We start from the raw sequence: 20074 nt of genomic DNA on the forward strand, positions 1-20074 counted from the left end.
CCCTCAGAGTCAACCCCCGGCTCCCACCCGGAGGAGTGACTGACTGAAGTCCTCGCCCTTTCTTTCTGACTTGGCAGTGGTGTGCAACAATTTCAGTGCACCGTCAAATTGCCTTCCTGTGGAAATTTACAGATAAAATCATTGACAAAATTCCTCCGTTTTGCCTTGGTGGTTCCTAATACTTTGTGGGTCAGGTGTCCTTTTGAGAACCTGATAAAAACCATTGGCTCTCTCTTTGGAAAGTGAACACACAGCATTTTTGTGTTCGGTTTCTGGATGTTCGTGGTGTCCTGAAGCCCATCCAAGGCCATTGCAGACTCCAGGTTTAAAAACCGGGTTCTGGTCATGGTGGTTGAGGGTGGAAGTGGGGTCAGTTAGATGTGGCCTTTGAGGCTCAGTTCTGCCGCTTAGAGGCTGGGTAAGTTTCTCAGCCCTTCTCGGAGCAGGTTCCCTGTCTATAATAAGCCGATATTTGCACATCATAGAGTTGCTGTGAGCATGAACTAGGATAAGACATGCAGAGTGCATAAAGAGCACCAGGACACTTTAAATGCTCTCTAAATGGTGGCCAGTGTGCTGTCGTCCTGACCAAGCCAGAGAATTTCTTCTTCTTTTTTTTTTTTTTAAAGATTTTATTTATTTTTTAGAGAGTGAGCGAGAGAGAAACAGCATGAGAGGGGAGACGGTCAGAGGGAGAAGCAGGCTCCCCGCTGAGCCGGGAGCCCGATGTGGGACTCGATCCCAGGACCCCGGGATCATGACCTGAGCCGAAGGCAGACGCTCAACCATCTGAGCCACCCAGGCGCCCAAGCCAGAGAATTTCAACAGTAAGCCAGCTTCGAAGCTTTGGCAAGCCAGAAATATGTAAGAAGGAAGAAAACTATTCTAGAACCGTAACTGAAGCACTAACTTCAAAATTTCTTTGACTTTTAGGGCTACAGATTTTATGTAAAATATTTACAATAAGGCACTATTACAAGTTGCTGGGGCTGTATTTTTTTTAACAACCTTCTAAAACAACCATCCAAAAGTTCTGTCTTTGGAAGGCTATCCACTTATCTCAAAAGTAATATCATTGCTTCAAATATCTGTGGGGCCCCCTCTTTGAGAATTGCTTTCAGAGGCCCTGGTTCATTTTGAATATCCTCACTGGGGACAAATTACTTAAGAATGGATTTAGTTTTGGGAAATAGCCAGAAAATATCTGGAGCCAACTTCTAGGGCATAGGGTGAGTAATCAAGCTGGGCAATGCCATTTTGGGATCAAAAACAAGCTATAACTCTTGAGTAAGGATACTGATTTTTAAAAGCATCTTTCATAAGGCATATCAACACAAGGAGACTGAAACTAGTTTTGACAAGTTAATCAGCCTGAAAGGGTATCAAGTATTCACCACAATGCTATCTTTGTGGTTTTTTTTCTTTTTCTGTGTATGTTGGATTATTATTTTTTTAAGTGAACGATACTACTTTTCCAAAAGTAATAGTTATTTTAAAAATGTACAAAATCTGACACAATACAGGAACGAATGGGCATGGCTTGCTCCAATAAAAATTTATGTACAGAAACAGGCCACCAGACTTGGTCCTGAGCCAAGGTTTGCTGACCCTTGATCTAGCGATGAATTTTAATGAGGACCCTAGTTGAAATTAGTATGGGCTAAAGACAGCACTGAGTTGTGTTTGGGGTTTGCACCAGGCATGCCCAGAGGGTTAGTCGCTTCCAAAGGGAATGGTGGTCACGGCTGCTTTCACGCCGAAAGTTCATGACTATATCTCAAGCCCTTCAACGTTTTGGACTTCACGCAAACTCAGCTCTAGTTCTCAACGACTCCTTTAAAACTGTTAGCATTCTTCAGTGGAAGAGTTTTTATCTCCTATGGTTTGATACAAAGGAGCTAGCAGGATACGGATTTTGTAAAATACGAGGCAGACATCCTGATACGGGCCAAGCATAGGTCACCATCATCTTCAATCTCTTGCTTATCTTAGGCCATGAAGGTCATTTCACAAGTGCTCGGGGCTTTTGCTAAAAATGGATGTTGCTGCTCTTGTGGTTTCCTGTTGTGGAAGCGAGCTTACGAAATGGGGCTGGGGCCCGTGTGGCCACATTCTTACCAAACGCCCACACGTCGGACTTGCTGCTGTACTTGAAGTAGTGAAACACCTCTGGGGCTGACCACTTGACCGGAAACTTGGTTCCTACCGAGCTGACGTACTGGTCATCAAGAACATACCTGTGGGGGGAACACATCAACACAGACCTCAAGTCACTTGGCTGTGCCCTCTGTGGCAGGTTGATTAAGGACACAGAGCCCCGCAGTCTCAGGGGAATGCCTCGGTTTTCTAGATCTTTTGCTCCTTTCAATGTGTAGCTTAGCCCAAGGCTGCTTATGACTTGTAAACCTTAAAAAATTATACCTAACTTTGCAAATACCAAAATCGGAATGCAAAACGTTTGGGAAATATAGAAAAACACAAAAATGTCAAAATCAAAGGACTCAATCTCACCCTGAAGATAATTTGTAATTCTGCCATTCAAGATACATCTTTGCTTGTACTTTCCAATCTTTTGTTCTACATATAATATGCACAAAATTGGGTTTCTTTTTTTTTTTTCCTTTTTTTTAAAGATTTTATTTATTTATTCATGAGAGACAGAGAGAGAGAGAGAGAGAGAGAAGCAGGCTCCCAAGAAGCAGGGAGCCCAATGCGGGACTCGATCCCAGGACGCTGGGATCATGACCTGAGCCGAAGGCAGACGCCCAACCGCCTGAGCCACCCAGGCGCCCCCAAATTGGGTTTCTGTCGTACTGAGGTTTGCTTTTTCCTTTAACAACACAGCAAGAACACTTTCCCCGTGTGGTTACATTTTCTTCTGCGGCATCATGTTTAATGACTGAATAGCATTCCCTCTTGTGGATTAACATCATCTGGTTTCACCTTGTAAGTTGCTTCTAATCTGCTGTTATAAACAATGATGAATGACAATATCCTCTGGAGATACCGAGACCATAAAAATATATATTCAAGTATATGCACTATATAATAATGATAAAAATAGAAGCAACCTCAATGTCCACATGTTGAAGAACAATTAAATATGCTATAGCACATTAATGCAGTAGAACAGTATGTGGCCATTATGAAACAAGATAGCTCTATATTTACCAAAATAAAAAAAATACCCATGGAAAATGGGTGTGTGCAGAAGTAGATATATATAGTGTAATTCCATTAAAAAATATTTTTAATTCCAGTATAGTTAACGTACAGTGTTACATTAGCTTCAGGTGTACAATATAGTGATTTAACACTTCCATATATTACTCAGTGCTCCTCAAGGTAAGTGTACTCTTAATCCCCTTCACCTGTTTCACCATTTTTGTGGGAACAAACAATAAATGTACATATTTGCATATATGATTGGGTATACTTAGAAATGAGGTATGAAAGGACATCTATCAAATGTGTTAGCAGTAGTTACTCCTAGTGCTGAGAATAAGACAAAGGGGTGGGGGCAGATTCTACTTTATACGCTATTGCTATATTTCTTACAATAAGCATATATTATTTCTATAACTAATAGAGGGGAACCCCATATGTTTGCCTAGAAAAAAGCAAATAAATAATGACTCTTAAGAAAAAAGGGAAATGAGGGGTGCCTGGGTAGCTCAGTCGGTTAAGTGCCCGACTCTTGGTTTCGGCTCAGGTTGTGATCTTTATGGGAAAACTTTACACACCAAAAATGTGTTAGAGATATTTACTGTTAAAATGTCAGAAAAATCTGGTTTTGAAAATCATCCTTTGAAATATTAATATTATGTGAATAATATATTAATATTTATTTAATATATGAATATGTTATGAATAGAATAGGAATATTAATAGCAATAATAAATTACACTTTCACAGGATTACATAAAATACCTTCCACACTTCCCTCCCCCAGACCCTCTCAGCTCCTCTAGACACCACAAGACACCCAGAAACTACCCTGGCACTGGGTCCTGTTCATGGCTTAAACCTTCCTTCAAATAAGTCACAGGCTTCTTAATGGTGACACCACAGGACTTCATGAGCAGCAGGGCCTGGTGCATGGCTCCAGGATTCCTTATTCAGAGCAAGACTTTGTGTCTCCCTTTTCCTAAGTTACAAAGAACTTGACGGTATATTCCCTGGATGCTTGCATAACAGCCAATATTCCCACTTGGAGAACAAGGTGGGGATCAGTTTCCCTGTCCTGGGAGCTCTTTCTCTCACACTCAGAGAGCTACGCATCTGGAGTGTTGGCAGAGGGGACTCGGTGTGTGGTGGTCGCAGCGATGGCAAATAGCACACAGCTCAAGGGACATCTTGACAATGTTGAGGTGTCCCAGAAGAGGAGCACTTCCCAATACTGAATTTTGGAGAAGACTTAAAAAGCAGATCCTCCTGGGGCACCTGGTTGGCTCAGTTGGAGGAGCATGCGAGTCCTGATCTTGGGGTAGTGAGTTTGAGCCTCACATTGGGTGTAGAGCTTACTAAAAAAATACATAAATAAACTTTAAAAACCCAGATCCTCCTATGGTGTTTTAGGGCTATGGATGCTGAATATAGAGCTAGCCTTAGTCAACTCTTCAGACATCTTTGAAAATATACTATTCCTCCTCCAAATTTTGTCAGTTTATGTTGAACTGACACAACTTTATAGCTGTATTTAGTCTCTTGCTCTCTGGATGAAGCTGATCATTTTGAGGGCAGGGACTATCCCATTCATATCAGTGTCTCCCCCAAGGCCTCGGTGTTATGTGGGTACTCAGTAAATGTTTGCTGAGGATGCCTGGATGGCTCAGTTGTTAAGCGTCTGCCTTTGGCTCAGGTCATGATCCCAGGGTCCTGGGATGGAGCCCCACATCGAGCTCCCTGCTCGGTGGGAAGCCTGCTTCTCCCTCTCCCGCTCCCCCTGCTTGTGTTCCTGCTCTCGCAATCTCTCTCTCTGTCAAATAAATAAAATCTTAAAAAAAAAAAAAAAAAGTAAATGTTTGCTGAATGCAAAGGCCGACATGTATGTCTTCGTTTCCCATGTAAAACCATGAACGCTAGCTCTGAGGCTTACATAGTAGGAAGATTCAGAATAAAGAAAATTGAAGACTCTTTTAAACCGCTATCATAAAATAATTTCTCTAAATCATAAAGTGGTGATAGAATGCCAGCTAAGAGAATCTCAAAGTCTACTTTCACGCCTTACTTGGTGATAAAGAAAATTTAATGATGTGACAACAAAAGCTTTCCTAGTGTTAATGCTATGCCTATTTGAATGAATATTAAGAGATAAACAGAGCTAAAGGAGTCTTGATTGAGTTAAGAAAAAATATATAAAACATATTTATCCCAATAATCTGACTAGAACATGTTAAAGTGAATATTTATTAATATTTAATATATAATTTATAATTATATATAGTTTTTATGTATAAATTTTTATATATAAATTTTGTATATAATTATACACAATCTATAATTATGATATATGTTATTGATATATATTTTAACATAATTATACATAGTTATATATAATTATACATAATTTATATTATGTAATTTATTAATATTTAAATATAAATTATTTATTAATATTATTCTTTCATAGAATTTGTTTATAAGTTTAAAAAATATTTATCCGAGTTTTGAAAGAAGGAAAAGGGACTTTGGATAATTTCTGAAGAACAATCCCATCTTCCAGGTGAAGAAATGAGGCAAAACATGTTTCCTAGGTGGTCGGAAGTAGTATGGGGAGGGAATCCAGGTTTCGAACCCCCCAGTGCAGAGCACGTTCCCTATCGCCACGAGGCCCACAATTCTGCCGGCATGTGGATGTGAATGGAAGTCCCTCTTCCACAGCTTGCCCTTTGGGAGCTGAGCTGGAGCTGGCTTACCTTGTCATTCCAAAGTCAGACACTTTCACGGAGAGATCACTGTCCACCAAGCAGTTCCGAGCCGCCTTTGGGGGAAAAGCAAAATTACCAAGTAGTAAAAGTGGCCAAGAATCTCCCCAGATGAGAATCCAAGATCTTCCTTCTCTCTGGCAGAGTACTCACAAAATCTAAGATCGCCTATCAAAACCGCAAATGTTGAGAAGTTGTCTTTTTTCCCTTTGCAATTCTCAATTTTTCAAAATGAAACTGTGCTCCCATCTGTATTTTTACCCAAGCATCCACCCTTGTCAAACAGCATGAAGGGTATTACACATTAAACACAGAACCTCAGCTCGTCAGCAAGAAGGGAAAAGCTATTTCTAGGGGTTCCTTCTCCACCACTGGGGTGCCACGTGTTAACGGGCGCTTTGAAGGCATAAATTCTGGCCTAGCACACACGGCATGTTTGCTGTTCGGCACAAGAAAATCTCTAAAGGTAAATAGCAGTGCATAGTAAGTAGAACGCTCCCCACTCCCAGCCTGAGCCAAAGATACACACAAATTTCATTTCCTCCTGGTTTTGTTTTTCTCAGTGCTGGTATTCATTGACTGCTTTAGCGCTAAGCCCTTCCCGGAGCAAAGGTCAGCTTGGGTTTCATGGTTGTGACACGCACTAAAACGACCAAAGTCTTTCCTTTTTATCTGTTTTCCTCCATACTACAACACAGCTACATAAATCGTGACGGCTTCTTCTTCTCTTTCTGTACCGCAAATATTTTATTTTGAAATTGTGGTTCTTAATACAAAAGTGTCATGTGCTTGGGCAAGTCACAAGGGAGCAAAGCACAAGTGGAGACGCCCTCCTTGCCGGCCAAGGGCACCAGCTCTGGAGGCGCGGACTGTGTGGATCCCTTGCTTGCTTTGAGGGGCCCGCGACTTTGCTTACCAAGTCCCTGTGTATAAACTGATGGCTTTCCAAGAAGGCCATGCCTTCACACACATCATAGCACATTTCTAAGAGCTGGGAGGTTTCAAGTCCTTTTCCATGACTCTTCAGGTAATTAAGCAAGCAGCCATTGGTGATATATTCAGTCACTATGTATATAGGGTATTTCTTTGAACACACTCCATAGAATTTCACCAGCTTGGGATGGCTGAGTTTCCTGGAAACCACAGATTTTCAAAGATTAGTACTAAATTTGCACACTCCACTTTCCAGATGTCCCGAACATGAATCACTTGCAGATTTTTGCTGGTTTTAATGTCCCCCATTCTACTTGAACAGAGAAAGAGCGGGAAAAGTTGTGGATTTTATTCTGGGAGCATCAGCCTTTGAAGGCAAAAGGAAAAAAAAAAAGCTGCCTCCTGGGTTCGCCTGTCCTACGGAGAATCAGCAAAGCAATGGTCTGTTGTCTCCTAAATCCTGTTTAGTCCCCTGGCATCTAGAGAATTTCCGTGACTGATTTGGAGGAAGCTACACACTAAAGGCAATCACTTCCATTTCACTTTCTCAGTTTTGAAGTCCAAATACTTCGTTCTCAAAAAATAATTGTATCAGAATATGAAGGGTGCAGGAAAAATGAAAATAGTTGCCATGTTACGGAAGTGAGATTACCCATGATTTTTCTTTCTTTTTTAAAGAAATTCATTTTACATTATTGTTACATTATCTTTCTTTTTTTCTTTTTTCTTGAGATTTATTTATTTTAGAGAGAGCAAGTAGGGGAGGGGCAGAGGGAGAAGGAGAGAGAGACTCTCAAGCAGACTCCCCATGCAGAGCCCTACACGGGGCTCGATCCCATGACCCCAAGATCACGACCTGAGCTGAAATCATGAGTCCAACGCTTGACTGACTGAGCCAGCCAGGTGCCCCACATTATCTTTCAATAATAAATTTAGAAAATAGTAAGCACCTGACATAGCCCTTCTGGTAGGTCATGACAGATAGACGCTCTGCTATTATGGTGTTCATCCACTTGTCCGTGTAATTGATCAATTTACAGGCTGATTCTTTAATGTTCTGATGTGTAAAGTAAATTTAAAGCCAACATGTCAATTTTAGAATTTTTTAATGAGCATTTATTAAAGTTATATAGTTATAGTTAAATAGTTATAATTAATTAAATCATTATTTTCTTCTTACTTTAGGGACAGGCCTTATCAGGTTGCTCAAGGCTATGAGCTCGGTTATGCCTCTATCAGCTATTTTAGAGAATGGCCTGGAACTCAGCATTGCTCCCTGCAGAGGGAAGGCTAGTGGTTGGACAAAGATCCCTCACCCAAAAAAAGCTGTTCCTTGAGTAAATTCAGTCACTGACCAGGGGTTACACCGTAAGCCTACAGGAGTTTCTGCTACATTTTTCTGTCCTGCAAAAGGAGGACATCACAGGTCTCCTCCCCAGTTTTATGACAGTATGATTGCCCAAGGCAGGACAGGCTACATAATTTGCAGAGGCCGGTATGAAATGAAAATGCAGGGATCCTTATTTGAGAATTAGTAAGAATTTCAAAATGGTGGGGGCCTGGGTGGCTCAGTCGGTTGAGCATCTGACTCGTGATTTTGGCTCAGGTCCTGAACTCAGGGTCATGAGATCAAGCCCTGTATCAGGCTCCCCGCTCAGAAGGGAGTCTGATTGAGATTCTCTCTCCCTCTCCCTCTGTCCCTCCCCCCACTCTCTCTCTCTCTCTCAAAATAAGTAAATAAGTCTTAAAAGAATTTCAAGCTGTGACATCACAGCAGTAAAGCAAGTGCAGAGCCCTCCTAAGTGTGGGGGCCCTCAAGAACGGGGCAGGTTGCTTGCCCGTGAAACCAGGCTTATGTTCACATAGTACCTCTGCTTCCAGACAATTCTGCAATTGTGGTCAAAGCGATTTTTCGGACTCTCCTGGTACCTTTGGTCTTCACAAAAGAATGACTAAGGAAATGGACTGGAATGTCTGCCTGGGTTTGCATCTCTGTTCTCCAACTTTTACTAGCTTGCTGACCTTGGGCCCGTTACTTAACATTTCTCTGCTTCACTTTCCTATAAAACACAGATAACAATGGCACATCCCTCCTAGGCTTCTTAGGAGGATTGAATGCATTAATATTTATAAAGTGCTCAGAGAGATGCCTGTAAGCATTATATAAGTGTTTAAAAAATTTTTAAAGTGCCATTACTCTGCAGCAGGCTAGGATTTGTGATTTCAACTGTCTTTGCTCAAAATCCTGCTATGGCATTGTTTTTCATATCATGTTGATTAGTTCCCTAAAGGCAGGATGACCAGCTGTCCCAGTTTGCCTGGGACTGAGGGGTCCCTGGATCAGAGGACTTTCATTGCTAAAGCAGGAAAGTCTCAGGCAAACCTGGATGGTCGGTCACCTTTCAAAGTCTGATTCACCATGTTTATAAGAAGAGGTATAGAATCATTAAAATAATTCTTTGTACTTACATAGATAAGAGGGGGCCAGAAGAGGGAGAGAGAAAGTGAGCACATGTGAGTGAGCAAGCTGAGAGAAAGAACACATCAGCATTGCGGACTGTGTTTGGAGCTAAGGCCTGTTAGGAAGGGTATCTTCATTTATCAGATGAGGAAAGAAGCGGTGAGAAAGGGATTCTGTCAGACTGTACTGAAGGTACCAGGAAGGAAAAGGATATTGTCCATAGGACACTGGTTTTCAGTATTGCCTTAGTCCTGGCCACTAGAGGCTCCTGCTCTTGGGCATGTGCTCTACAGGGCCCCACTCTGTTCTTCATCCCACCATGCACCTCCCCAAAGGGCAAGGACATGCCTACTCAGAATCCATGCATCTCTTTTTCTTGGTCACCCTTGGGGTACCAGGACTCTAGAATCCCCTGTCCACATAGTCCTGAGCCCTCTTCCAGGACCTGGGTGGGCCCTTCCTGGGCCAGTTCCCCTAAGAGTGAACCACGCTATTGGTGTGTCTACCCGCAACCAAGATCCTTAACTGATACAGAGCTGTTTGTGAGGGACACAGAGGGAGCTTGGATGCACTGAATGCTATGTGTACACATAATTACTGAGCACATGGCAGGACAGAGCAGGGGGTGGGAGGAGAAAGGAGAGGGGTAGAGTTGGTGTGGGAGTGGGGGTGACATGGGCCAGAGGCTGGTTTCTCTAAAGACTCTTGAGAATTCTAAACTTGAATATGGCCTCTCAGGTTGTTACGGAGGTATACTTGTCAAAGTAGGAGCATAGAACTGATTTTATTTAATGTGTCAGCTTGATTTATAACTTCTAAGTATACCTATGATACATGGGCTCTTGCTCTAGGCCTTGCAAATGTTAGGGACAGACCTGTTAGCATGAATGTCCCTCCACTGTAAGGGCCAAACTGCCATTCCTCAGAAGAAACTTACATCATGGTCTGGGCCTCCTGGAAGAATTCGTCTTCTGACATGGAGCCCTCCTTGATCATCTTAATGGCAACATCATACTGTCCCTTCCACTTGCCCAGATGGACCACTCCAAACTGACCACTTCCCAGCTCCTTCAGGAGGGTAAGCTCTTCTCTTTTCAGTTCCCATATTCCTAATAAGGCAAGATAGACACTCTTTAGGATGAGAATAGAAGGCTTTGGGGCTGACAGCTTCCCAGGTGATTTCTTCTCCAATGAGTTTCATATTGACAATATAAAGAACAGCAAGACTTTTTATTTTAAGTTGATCACTTAAAAAGATCCTTAGTGACATGGTCTTATGACCTATTTGACCACATGATAATGCCACCAGGACAATATAGTTCTTGAAGCAGCTATAGTTCTTGACAAAAGGCTTAGAACACTCTGCCACCCAGAGGCATCTTAGAAACGTCTGGTGTCAAGACACGCTCGATGCTCTTAGCTTGGTAAAAAAAATCACTAGTGTTTTCTTATAAAGCAAACTAAACTGTGATCTGGGTGGATGTCATGATCCTAAATACACAAGGTTGAAAACGGGCTCCCCTGAGCAAGCACAGAAGCCCGGAAAAAGAAAGGACAGGCAATGGGGTTCTAGAATCTGATGCCTGGGTCTAATAAGAGGCCAAATTGGACAATCTTTTTGGTAAGGCTGAGGAGATTACAGAGTTAGGTCGGGAGGACAAAAAAGATGTTTGGGTTTTTTTTCTTAAAATGAACAAACATATTATTGCTGAAGCCTTCCCGGGCACAATCTGAATAGGGACTTTCTTCTTGTCTTCCTTCTTTTTTTTAAGTAAATATATATATAATATATTTTAAATAAATATATATATTACATATTTTATATATATAATAAAAATATAATATATATATATATAATTTTTTAACCAGAAATGGATGAGAAATGGAGTTTAAGAGCCCAGATGTAGGTCCATACCACTTCCCAAGGACACGGAGATGGGAACCTTGTTGGCCTTGGTCGACACAGGGTGGCGGAGTCGTGTGATCATGCCTGCAATGGAACCATCACAACATGTCACATCACATGATATCACACCAGGTCACACCTCTGCTTGTGCTCTCTCCAGAGTAGCCGCAAAAGCACAGAGTTCAGGATGTCGTGATGGAGACAGGAGATCCATTCTGGCCCCATTCATCCTGTAGCTGTATTGATTTGCTTGGCTTGACTAATGAGCTCAATGTAAAGCAAAAATTAAAAGAGTAGAACAACTTTATGTGATTTTTAAAAATCGATCAAATTAGTTGCTCGATGGAATCTTTCATTTAAAAAATTTTCCCATTTTTGTTCTATCTTTTTGTAGTCCCATATTTAAATACATATACACACAGCACATACATCTGGTTAAAAAAAAAAAAACCAAACAGTACAGAAGGGCACAAAATAAAAAGCAAACCACTCGATTTTTAAACATTGAGCCTATTACTAGGTTGCATTAAACGGTCAAGTCATTTTCATTGCTTACATCAAGTTATGATAAAGCTGGATTAAAATAATCAGTATTTATAGTGGTTTGAAAGAACTCATTGAAAAAAATGTTTCTTGCTTAAACGTGTGATATTTTCCAAGTCCTGGGAAGTGTCGCATGTGTCCTTTTTCTCTCCTTCCTTTTTCTATATATTGCTTTACTTTTTATATGAGTGGTCTCCAAATGTTTTAAATCCCAAACCTTTAATCAGCAAAAAAAAAAAAAAAAAAAAGCTCACTCCTCCAAAATGGCTGCTGTATTGATACATTATGTGAATCATAAAATACACTCACAATAGAAAACTTAAGGAGATTTTGAGAAAAATCTGAAGAAAGATTCTAATGTTTTCTTTCTATACCCTGTAGAGTTTCTCGTGCATCCTCTGGAGTGGAATCATTCTACTTGGAGATATTTGTTTATACAATACCTGTTGAGGGTACTTTTGAGGTGCTAGAGGTTAAAATATACAATTGAGGAAATTGGGACAAAGGAAGAACACAAGTAAGGACCAAAATCAAAGCCAGGAGTAAGGCTATTTCCACTATGTGCATGTAATCACGTCAGACAGACTTGCACAAATTTGATGCTGAGCCCACAGATGTTTACTTGCTGTTGGAAATCCGTCCAGGCATTGCCCATAAGCGGCACTTGTCTAGAAAAGGCACTTAGAGGAGATTTCCTTTTTTTAAATTTCTTTTTTTCTAAGCTTATTGAGATGTTATGGCCATATGTAATTTTAAAGGTAAACAGCGTGATGATTTGACAGATGTATATACCGTGAAGTGATCACCACACCAGGTGAGTTCCCGCTTCCATTGGAAGGGATTTCTATATACAGTTTCACGGGTCAATTAGGCAAAATCTAAAGAGTAATAGTACCCAGTGTTGGTGAGGATGAAGGAGATTGCTGTTGGCGGGAGTGCATGTCTCTGAAAAGCATTTGAAAATGTCTACGTTTTAAATCTTCTTAACATTATCTTAGAAATTCCACTTCTAGGGAATCTGGCTACAGAAACACTCATACAGAGCCACGTGCACAGGCCCGTGCACAGAAACATCGATTGTAAAGTGAAAATACTGTATGCGATCCAACTGCTAATCAATACAGGGTTAGGTGAATAAATTATGGAGCATTCTACAATAGAATTCTATGTAGCTCCTAAATAGACCGTGAGCTATATGTATTTGTGTGGAAAGACCACTAAGACATGTTGAATGTAGAAAGCAAGCTGAAAAGTAGTATGTGTGGAATGATCTCATCTCGGTAAAAATATAATGTGCATACATACACATATATAATTCATTAATATATATAATAAATAAGTGTTAGTATCAGCACAGGAAAAAATTCTGTCAGGATAGACACCAACTTGTCCGTGGAGGTTCTCTCTCTCCAATGGTAAACAATTCTATAATGTGTGAATTTTGTATTCAACTTATTTCTATGGGCAGAAAAAGACTGCAAATATTTTTATGAAGAGAATCTCTACTTCTAAGTCACTCAGCTTACTCCATTTTTCTGGCATTTTAGAGCATATAATATTATATTCCAGGAAACGTAGGCTAAAAAACACAGCAGGTGTGTGGCTTGAGAGCATTTTTATTCTGATTTTCATGGTTCCTGATAATATTAGGAATATTAGGAGGATTGGTAGTATCCAAGAAAATTGCTATTTATCAACAAGGACCCATAAAAGAAAAACTGAAATAAATTACCTGCTGAATTGTGTTGATGATAGTGAATAAGCTTTGGAATAGAATCAAAACAGTAGTTTTCTGCCAGGTACAATTTGTTCTCAGCATTTGTATGCACATGGTAATGCTTGACAGTTCCTTTTTTATCACTAGTAAGGAAGACAGAATGTTAGATTTTTTTTTAAAGATTTATTTATTTGAGAGAGAGAGGGAGCAGGGGGAAGGGCAGAGGGAGAAGGGGAGAGAGAATTCTGAAGCAGACTTCCCGCTGAGCACAGAGCCCAACATGGGGCTTGATTCCCCCCAGGACCCTGAGATCATGACTGAGTCGAAATCAAGAGTTGGATGCTTAACCAACTGAGCCACCCAGGTGCCCCTAAAATGTTTTTAGTTATTGATTGAAGCTTGATTCAACAATGGTTAAATAATAATTTAGATGCATTGGCAAATTTTGGAGAGGGAAGGCAGAGAGGGTTTCTCAGTCTTGACAGCTGATGTTTTTCTAGAGCTACCCATGACAATTGGTAATTATGGAAGAGGGCTCCTCTCTGAACTCAGCGTCACCTTTGTGCACATACAGAATTCATGTACAATAAAATTCCAACTTTCTGCACTGTTCCTCCCTTAGCCAGTCTAAAACTAGAATCTTCCTTTGATGATTGAGAGCTGTGCAGTTCTTCAAGATCATTATTCTGAACACCAATTCTCTTTTAGGATAATAATGAATATTAAAATGTGGGAGACAAAGGTGATTAGGCTGTGGGTGTTTCACCCAGAGCAGGGGTGGGAGGCTCTTTGGGGAGTGGAGCATGCAAGATGAAATGGGTGGGGATGTCCTTTAATTCCTCACATGAACTTGTACCTTTTCCACATAAAACATATTTTTCCCGTTGCTCTCCTTTTGGAAGATAGTGGTGAATTGATGCACATCGATTTGGGCTAATCAGAAATAATATGCCTGTGTCCGATTTTAGGGTATGGCCTAGCAGTCAAGAACCGGGCTTTGCGTCCTCGTCTTCTGCTTGCTAGCTAACCTCATTTGGTTGTTACAGAGATCGGATGCGCTTTTATATCTAGCAATTCGCACTATGCTTGGCGCATAAGAAACTATTGATAAGTTGTCGTCGCTGTAATACCAGCCTAGTTAAAATTGCAACTATAAAAAGGGAAAGGGGTGTCTTCTTGTTGCAAATGGCTACTTTGCTCTTGGTCTTAGTATGAAATTCATTCAAGCCTGTTGATGATGTTTCATAAAAGAAGGCTTCCGTAGTCATGAATGTGGATTATTTTCACTTGACTCCTTATCTATTTGCTGTTTTTTTCTACCTGGCCGCCTTCAAAAATAAACCTGCTGTCAAGGATCTTGGCTAGGAAGACTTCTGCTATCAGCTTTGGCTGAAACTGCAGGGCCAGAGGGTCACAGAGCTCTTAATATTCAGTGAAGCAAATCTTTTCACCTGGTTCTTACTGGGTTGGCTTTAGCCAGCATCTAGGTGTGCAACCTGGTCCATGAGATGCACCGGGGAGGTGGCTTCCTGCATTGGAAAATGCCGGGTCACTGCTTAGGGCACATCCTAGTCTCTCAAACTGGAGGTAGATACTCCATAAAAACATTTCTCAAACTGAAATAACCTTTTAATCACTCGTTATTACCAAAAAGCCTATAGGTGCCAAGGGCAGGGTATACATGGGGGCAGCAGCAAAGTGCTAGTCAAGATTTGGCCAGATTGTTATCTCAGAACCCTGGGGGTCTCGACGTAGATGCAGGAGTGCGGTTGAAGGAACACGAACTCCGCTGTGGAAGGCCCAACTTCAAGTCGGTCACTTATTAACGTGGTGGGTGGGTCTTCGTGAGCGCTTGTGGAACCCCCAAACCTCTCATCTGTAAAATGGTGCCAGTGAAAGCAGCTTTCCTGTTTGCTTCACAGAATGATTAGAAGGAACAAAAGAGCTAACAGCCAATGGGACAGTGGCTTGTAAAACTCTGGCAGAGGATCCTGATGTCGGTGTCGGTGACGATGACTTGCAGGTGGTGACTGGGGGTGTCGTATGAGCCTGGGTGTTGGGGCAGGGGAGTGGAGCGCCTAGATTCGCTCCTTCACAATAACAACAACTATCGTAGTAATCGCTATTCATGTATTAAGCGCTTACTCTGTGTCGGGCACTGTTGTGATCCACCACGTGAATTAACTCACTTCATCCATAGAACATAATAGTCATTGTTATTTTGTCTTTTCAAATGGGGAAGCCGAGGCACAGAGATTAAGAAACTTGCTCAGGGTCCGAAAGCCTTGAAATGGTGGAGTCGGGAGTTGGACCCCGAGGTGCAGCTTCACCACACAAAGAGGACAGCACCCCGGAAAGGAGCTATCTGGGGAACACAGATACACTGATTCAACTTTCTGCTAGCCCTGCCCCTAATGGAGAGACTGACTAAAAACCAGACACTGGGGAAGGTTCCTCAACTCACCAGGTGGCTCGGGCCAAGAGTGGACAGACTCCATTGCGCTTTTTCTCTCTTTCTAGGCTTCGGACCAAGTCAAGGGGAACAACCCCAGATTCCCTTAACAAGTGTTTACTGAGGCGTGCTGTGCGCTGGGCACTTCGCTGTCGCCTGGGATGGGCAAAAGAGGCTCCCCCAGAGAACGAGCGCTCAGAGTCGGGGCTGGGTGGGCAAGGTTGCATTCGATAGAAATCCTTTGAGCCAAAACGCCGGAGTTTAAAGATGGTGTCTTATCCCCAAATGTGACTAAATGGCCAACGTATTCAAAGAACATACACACAAGATAAAAGAGAGAAATCCATGTCATACTTACTTCATAGCCTTGCTAAATAAGGACACTGTGTACATTCCCACCTGGCGGGAATTTCTAACCATAAATGCACCTTCTTTTCCCTGGAAAGGAAGGAAAGAGTGGAAGGAATGGAAAACATTTTCATTATTCTTGAAAACTATTTTTCCTGGTAGGTGGTAGGGAAATGGATCTTTTCGATCGACTTTAAATGTCATTGACGGCCCAGATCACCCAACAACTGGCACAGAAGGGGACCCACGGTTCAGCTTTCCTCCTTTTCTCTCTCAGTTCCTTGAGAGACCTACCCTGTGCTTTGACTCTCCGTCTCCACTTAGTTTTTAACCCTCTCTGATAATGTTCTCTGTTTTGTGTTTGTGGAAACCTGATATTTTAACCTTTCAGAAATAACACTGAAAACCACCTATCACCATGGAATAGAATACCTCGGAAGGTATTAGAAAGCCAAAGACGCAGAACAAATCATTTGTTAAAGTTTCATGCTCAACTTGTCTTTCTTTATGGCTTGTGCTAATTCCAAGCAGATCCAGATTCAGAAAGAGCAGACAATAAGCTATGAATGTGACAACATTGACGAGATACCGGGTTAGGTGGTGACGTCATCACGTTCTCACTAGTACCCCTCAAAGGAATCCCTGGTGTGTTTTACTAGGTCGAACTGTATCACAGCATCAGTTTGGCAGGTGGAAAGAGTTTGCGTCTGTTAATTCCGTGCCAATTTTGTAACAAAATCAGGTAGAGGTATTCCCTATTACACCTGCCGTCCTCCGGTTTAGGTGCTCCTGGGCAGGGACAGAGTTGAGCTAGGCTGTTACATAGATGGCCCCCAGTCAGTCATGTCTCTGTATTCTTGCCCTGGGCAGTCCCCTCCCACACTGAGTCCGGGCTAGGTCAGCAGACTTGCTTTGGCTAATAGGGCATCAGCAGGCCTGACAAAAGCCTTGGGATCGCTGGGCTGTGAGGAAGCCCACGTCAGCCACACAGAGCAGACCCATGGCACCCTGTGGACAGAATGGCGAGAACTCCTAAATCTTGTTTCAAACTGCCAAATTTGGAAGTGGTTTATTACCCAGCAGGAGATAATGAAAAACCGAGGAAGTGGCTACATGCGAAGGGCCCGGTAACCCAGGGGCTGGACTGCAGCCTCTATGACCACTTGCCTGTATAATTAGCCATCCGGTTTCTATGAGAAGTAAGGGCATTGCCCTCTGGGCCCAACGAGAAAGATCCTTAAAGGCTACTTTAAAGACTAGATAATTTACCTTTTGTCTCAGTAACTGCTCCGATTGGGCCCTGGAGATGTTACCTGCAAACCAGCTACAAGGAGAAAGAATCGCATATTTGCGAGTTAATAATTTGTAACCGCGTGCCTGATCACTCCACTTTCTACCCCGTACAATGAGGCATCAGCTTCGATCAGGGATTTCCCAACCCAACTGCTCTAGAGAATTCCCCCAGGGGCTTTTCAAAACTACGGATTCGCGAGTCTGCACCACCTCCGTATGATTCTGTTTTCCCGCGGGCTAGCACTTAAAAACCTTTGGCCTCTTTCGGGCAGGCCCGTGAGTTCTATGTGTCACTGTTTCAAGCGAGAGCCGGAGATGAGACGAATGAAAGAATATTCCAATGGGAAAGTTGGGGTTGCCTGTCTTTCAACCCTATATTTTTCTTTTAATAATCTGATAGAAGCACACCTTATAGCATCTATTTTCAAAGCAAATGCTTTTCTAATGAATATTTTTTTATTTGCAGGATAGCAGTAGATAAGCCTCTATGGCTATAGTAAGCCAGTAACAGGTACGGCAACCTGAGAAAGAGATGATGTGGGGCAGCCAGGCATGATCTTTAAATATTACCTTTTTCTCTAAGTGAGCCAAGAGCATCACATCTTACTTTCTGTGTAGAGCTCAACAGGCTCCAGAGTTGTTTCTCACGTGAGATCAACAGTGTCTGCGGTCTTTTGGCTTTGGCTAGAATGTCATACTAGGGAAATGAACAGGGTGTGAGGTGGGATGGAGCATGGGTTTGGGGGCTTACGAGGACCCTCTGGCTAGAGGATAACACCCAAAGAGGAAAAAAGAACCCGAGGGCGAGGATGTATTAGGTGGGACGGGGGGCGTGTCAGCTGGGGGGCAGGCCAGTGGAGTGGAAAGAGCCACCAGCCAGCTTGGAGGTCTGAATTCTAGACCTAACTTCCTAGTGAGTAGCTGTATGGCTCTGGACAAACCACTTGGCCTTTTTTGACCTTGGAATTACCCATCTGCAAAATGAGGATGAGGGTTGAATGTAAGTTTAAAAGTCTCTTCTAGTTCTACCCTTATAGATATGATATAATTAATACTTGAGGTATGAACTGATCATTTTCTTCTGAGTTAATATTTTAAGCTAATCACAGCTAATCAAAAGACTCCTCAGGGAATACGAACCAGAATACATGCCTATGGGAGAGAGAAGAAAGAGATGATTGGGAATAAGGACAGAGGCATGGAGAAGCAAGGTGGGATTGTGAATAAACCCCTCCCCCCAACACACACACACACACACACACACACACACACACTTTACTTGAGATCTGGCTCTGTTTGTTTTAAAAAAGATTTCAGCATGTCATTGCCAGAGGACCAGATTCTTAAGCCTGCTCCTAAGGTATGATTTTCCATCTAAACTTCAGTGCCTTAGCCTTCAATAGAACACAGTAGAAATCTTCATGAAGTTCTGCCCCACCAAACAAATGCTTCGGTGCCACTGAGAGAGGTAGAAGCTGGGGGCACCGAGTGTGGTGCGAGAGGCTAAGCCCCGGATCACGTAGCCCTCTGCTCCCGATTGCCCTTCGGCACCTCTTTGACTTGGAAGAGGGCAGGTCTCTCCTGGTGTTTCCCCAGTGCACACCTCTCAGGCACCATTTGAATTTAGAAATGATGGAGATAGAGATCGTCCACATGGTCAGATCTGGGCTTTCCAAATCGAAGAGAGACTTCCAATTCATTGAAATGCTCGAGATTAACATCCACAATTAGAGGTTCATTGCCATGGGTTTAAGTCTTTGTCATCCGTCAAAGTGCTATTATCTTTGGATAATTTTGGTGCTGGTGTTTCTCAGCGTTTATGTCTTAGTTTGAATTATTCTATCAGAGGCTTTCCTGAGGGTGGATACTGGGGAAGAAGATAGGGATCACGGGGAGCTAGATGGTGGTGAAAAAGCCATGCTGTGGAGGGGCGGGGCCTACAGCACGTCTTCCCCGATGTGGCGGGAACGCCTAGGGCCACGCTGGCTTAGAGGTAAGACAAAGAGTCGAAACCGTGACATGTACTTTATAAAACCTCTCACTGTACCTAGAGCCAATATATCAGTGACCACACTCATAGAAAAATAGAACTGGAAAGATGTATAATCTCAGTGTTCAAGTGAGTTGGCCACCATTGGGGAGCAGGTGTCCGGGAGATGCAGTCTGCCCTATCACTCCCACCTCTCCTTAATGCCAACTTTAAATAAAGTTCCGGAGACTTATTTGTCCCTATTTGTAGAAGGATACAGTCTTAGATTTTGGAAAGGACCTTAAGGGCCCCTTAGGCCAACCTGTCTCAGTATAATTGGGGTGATCCTACATTTTTATTCACCCAGAAGAGTCCAATTCATGCCTGATGTCCAGGTGTAATATTTAATAGCGCACTCTTTCTCTTTCTAAAATATCCTAATCTGGATGTTAAATGATAAGGTTGCCCTAGAAATAGGACTCTCCCAACATAAATGCGGTCAAGTTCAAGTCTGTTGCGCTACCT

At 42.3% G+C, this 20074-nt stretch overlaps 1 protein-coding gene across 2 annotated transcripts in view; it reads right to left on the reverse strand.

Moving 5' to 3' along the window:
- BMX (BMX non-receptor tyrosine kinase) overlaps positions 1 to 20074 on the reverse strand; it is a 48759-nt gene that overhangs the window by 2943 nt on the left and 25742 nt on the right. For both annotated transcript variants that reach the window (XM_081809132.1, XM_081809133.1), the window contains exons 10-17: positions 17557 to 17611; positions 16298 to 16377; positions 13503 to 13630; positions 11237 to 11311; positions 10259 to 10430; positions 6844 to 7060; positions 5919 to 5983; positions 2119 to 2237 (exon numbers count right to left, since the gene is read on the reverse strand). In XM_081809132.1, coding sequence (XP_081665258.1) covers positions 2119 to 2237; positions 5919 to 5983; positions 6844 to 7060; positions 10259 to 10430; positions 11237 to 11311; positions 13503 to 13630; positions 16298 to 16377; positions 17557 to 17611 — 911 coding nt within the window. The remainder of the gene's footprint in view (positions 1 to 2118; positions 2238 to 5918; positions 5984 to 6843; positions 7061 to 10258; positions 10431 to 11236; positions 11312 to 13502; positions 13631 to 16297; positions 16378 to 17556; positions 17612 to 20074) is intronic.

The sequence above is a fragment of the Leptonychotes weddellii genome, chromosome X (assembly GCF_054177405.1).
Source record: "Leptonychotes weddellii isolate Sample4059 chromosome X, ASM5417740v2, whole genome shotgun sequence".
In the NCBI taxonomy this organism is placed as follows: Eukaryota; Metazoa; Chordata; class Mammalia; order Carnivora; family Phocidae; genus Leptonychotes; species Leptonychotes weddellii.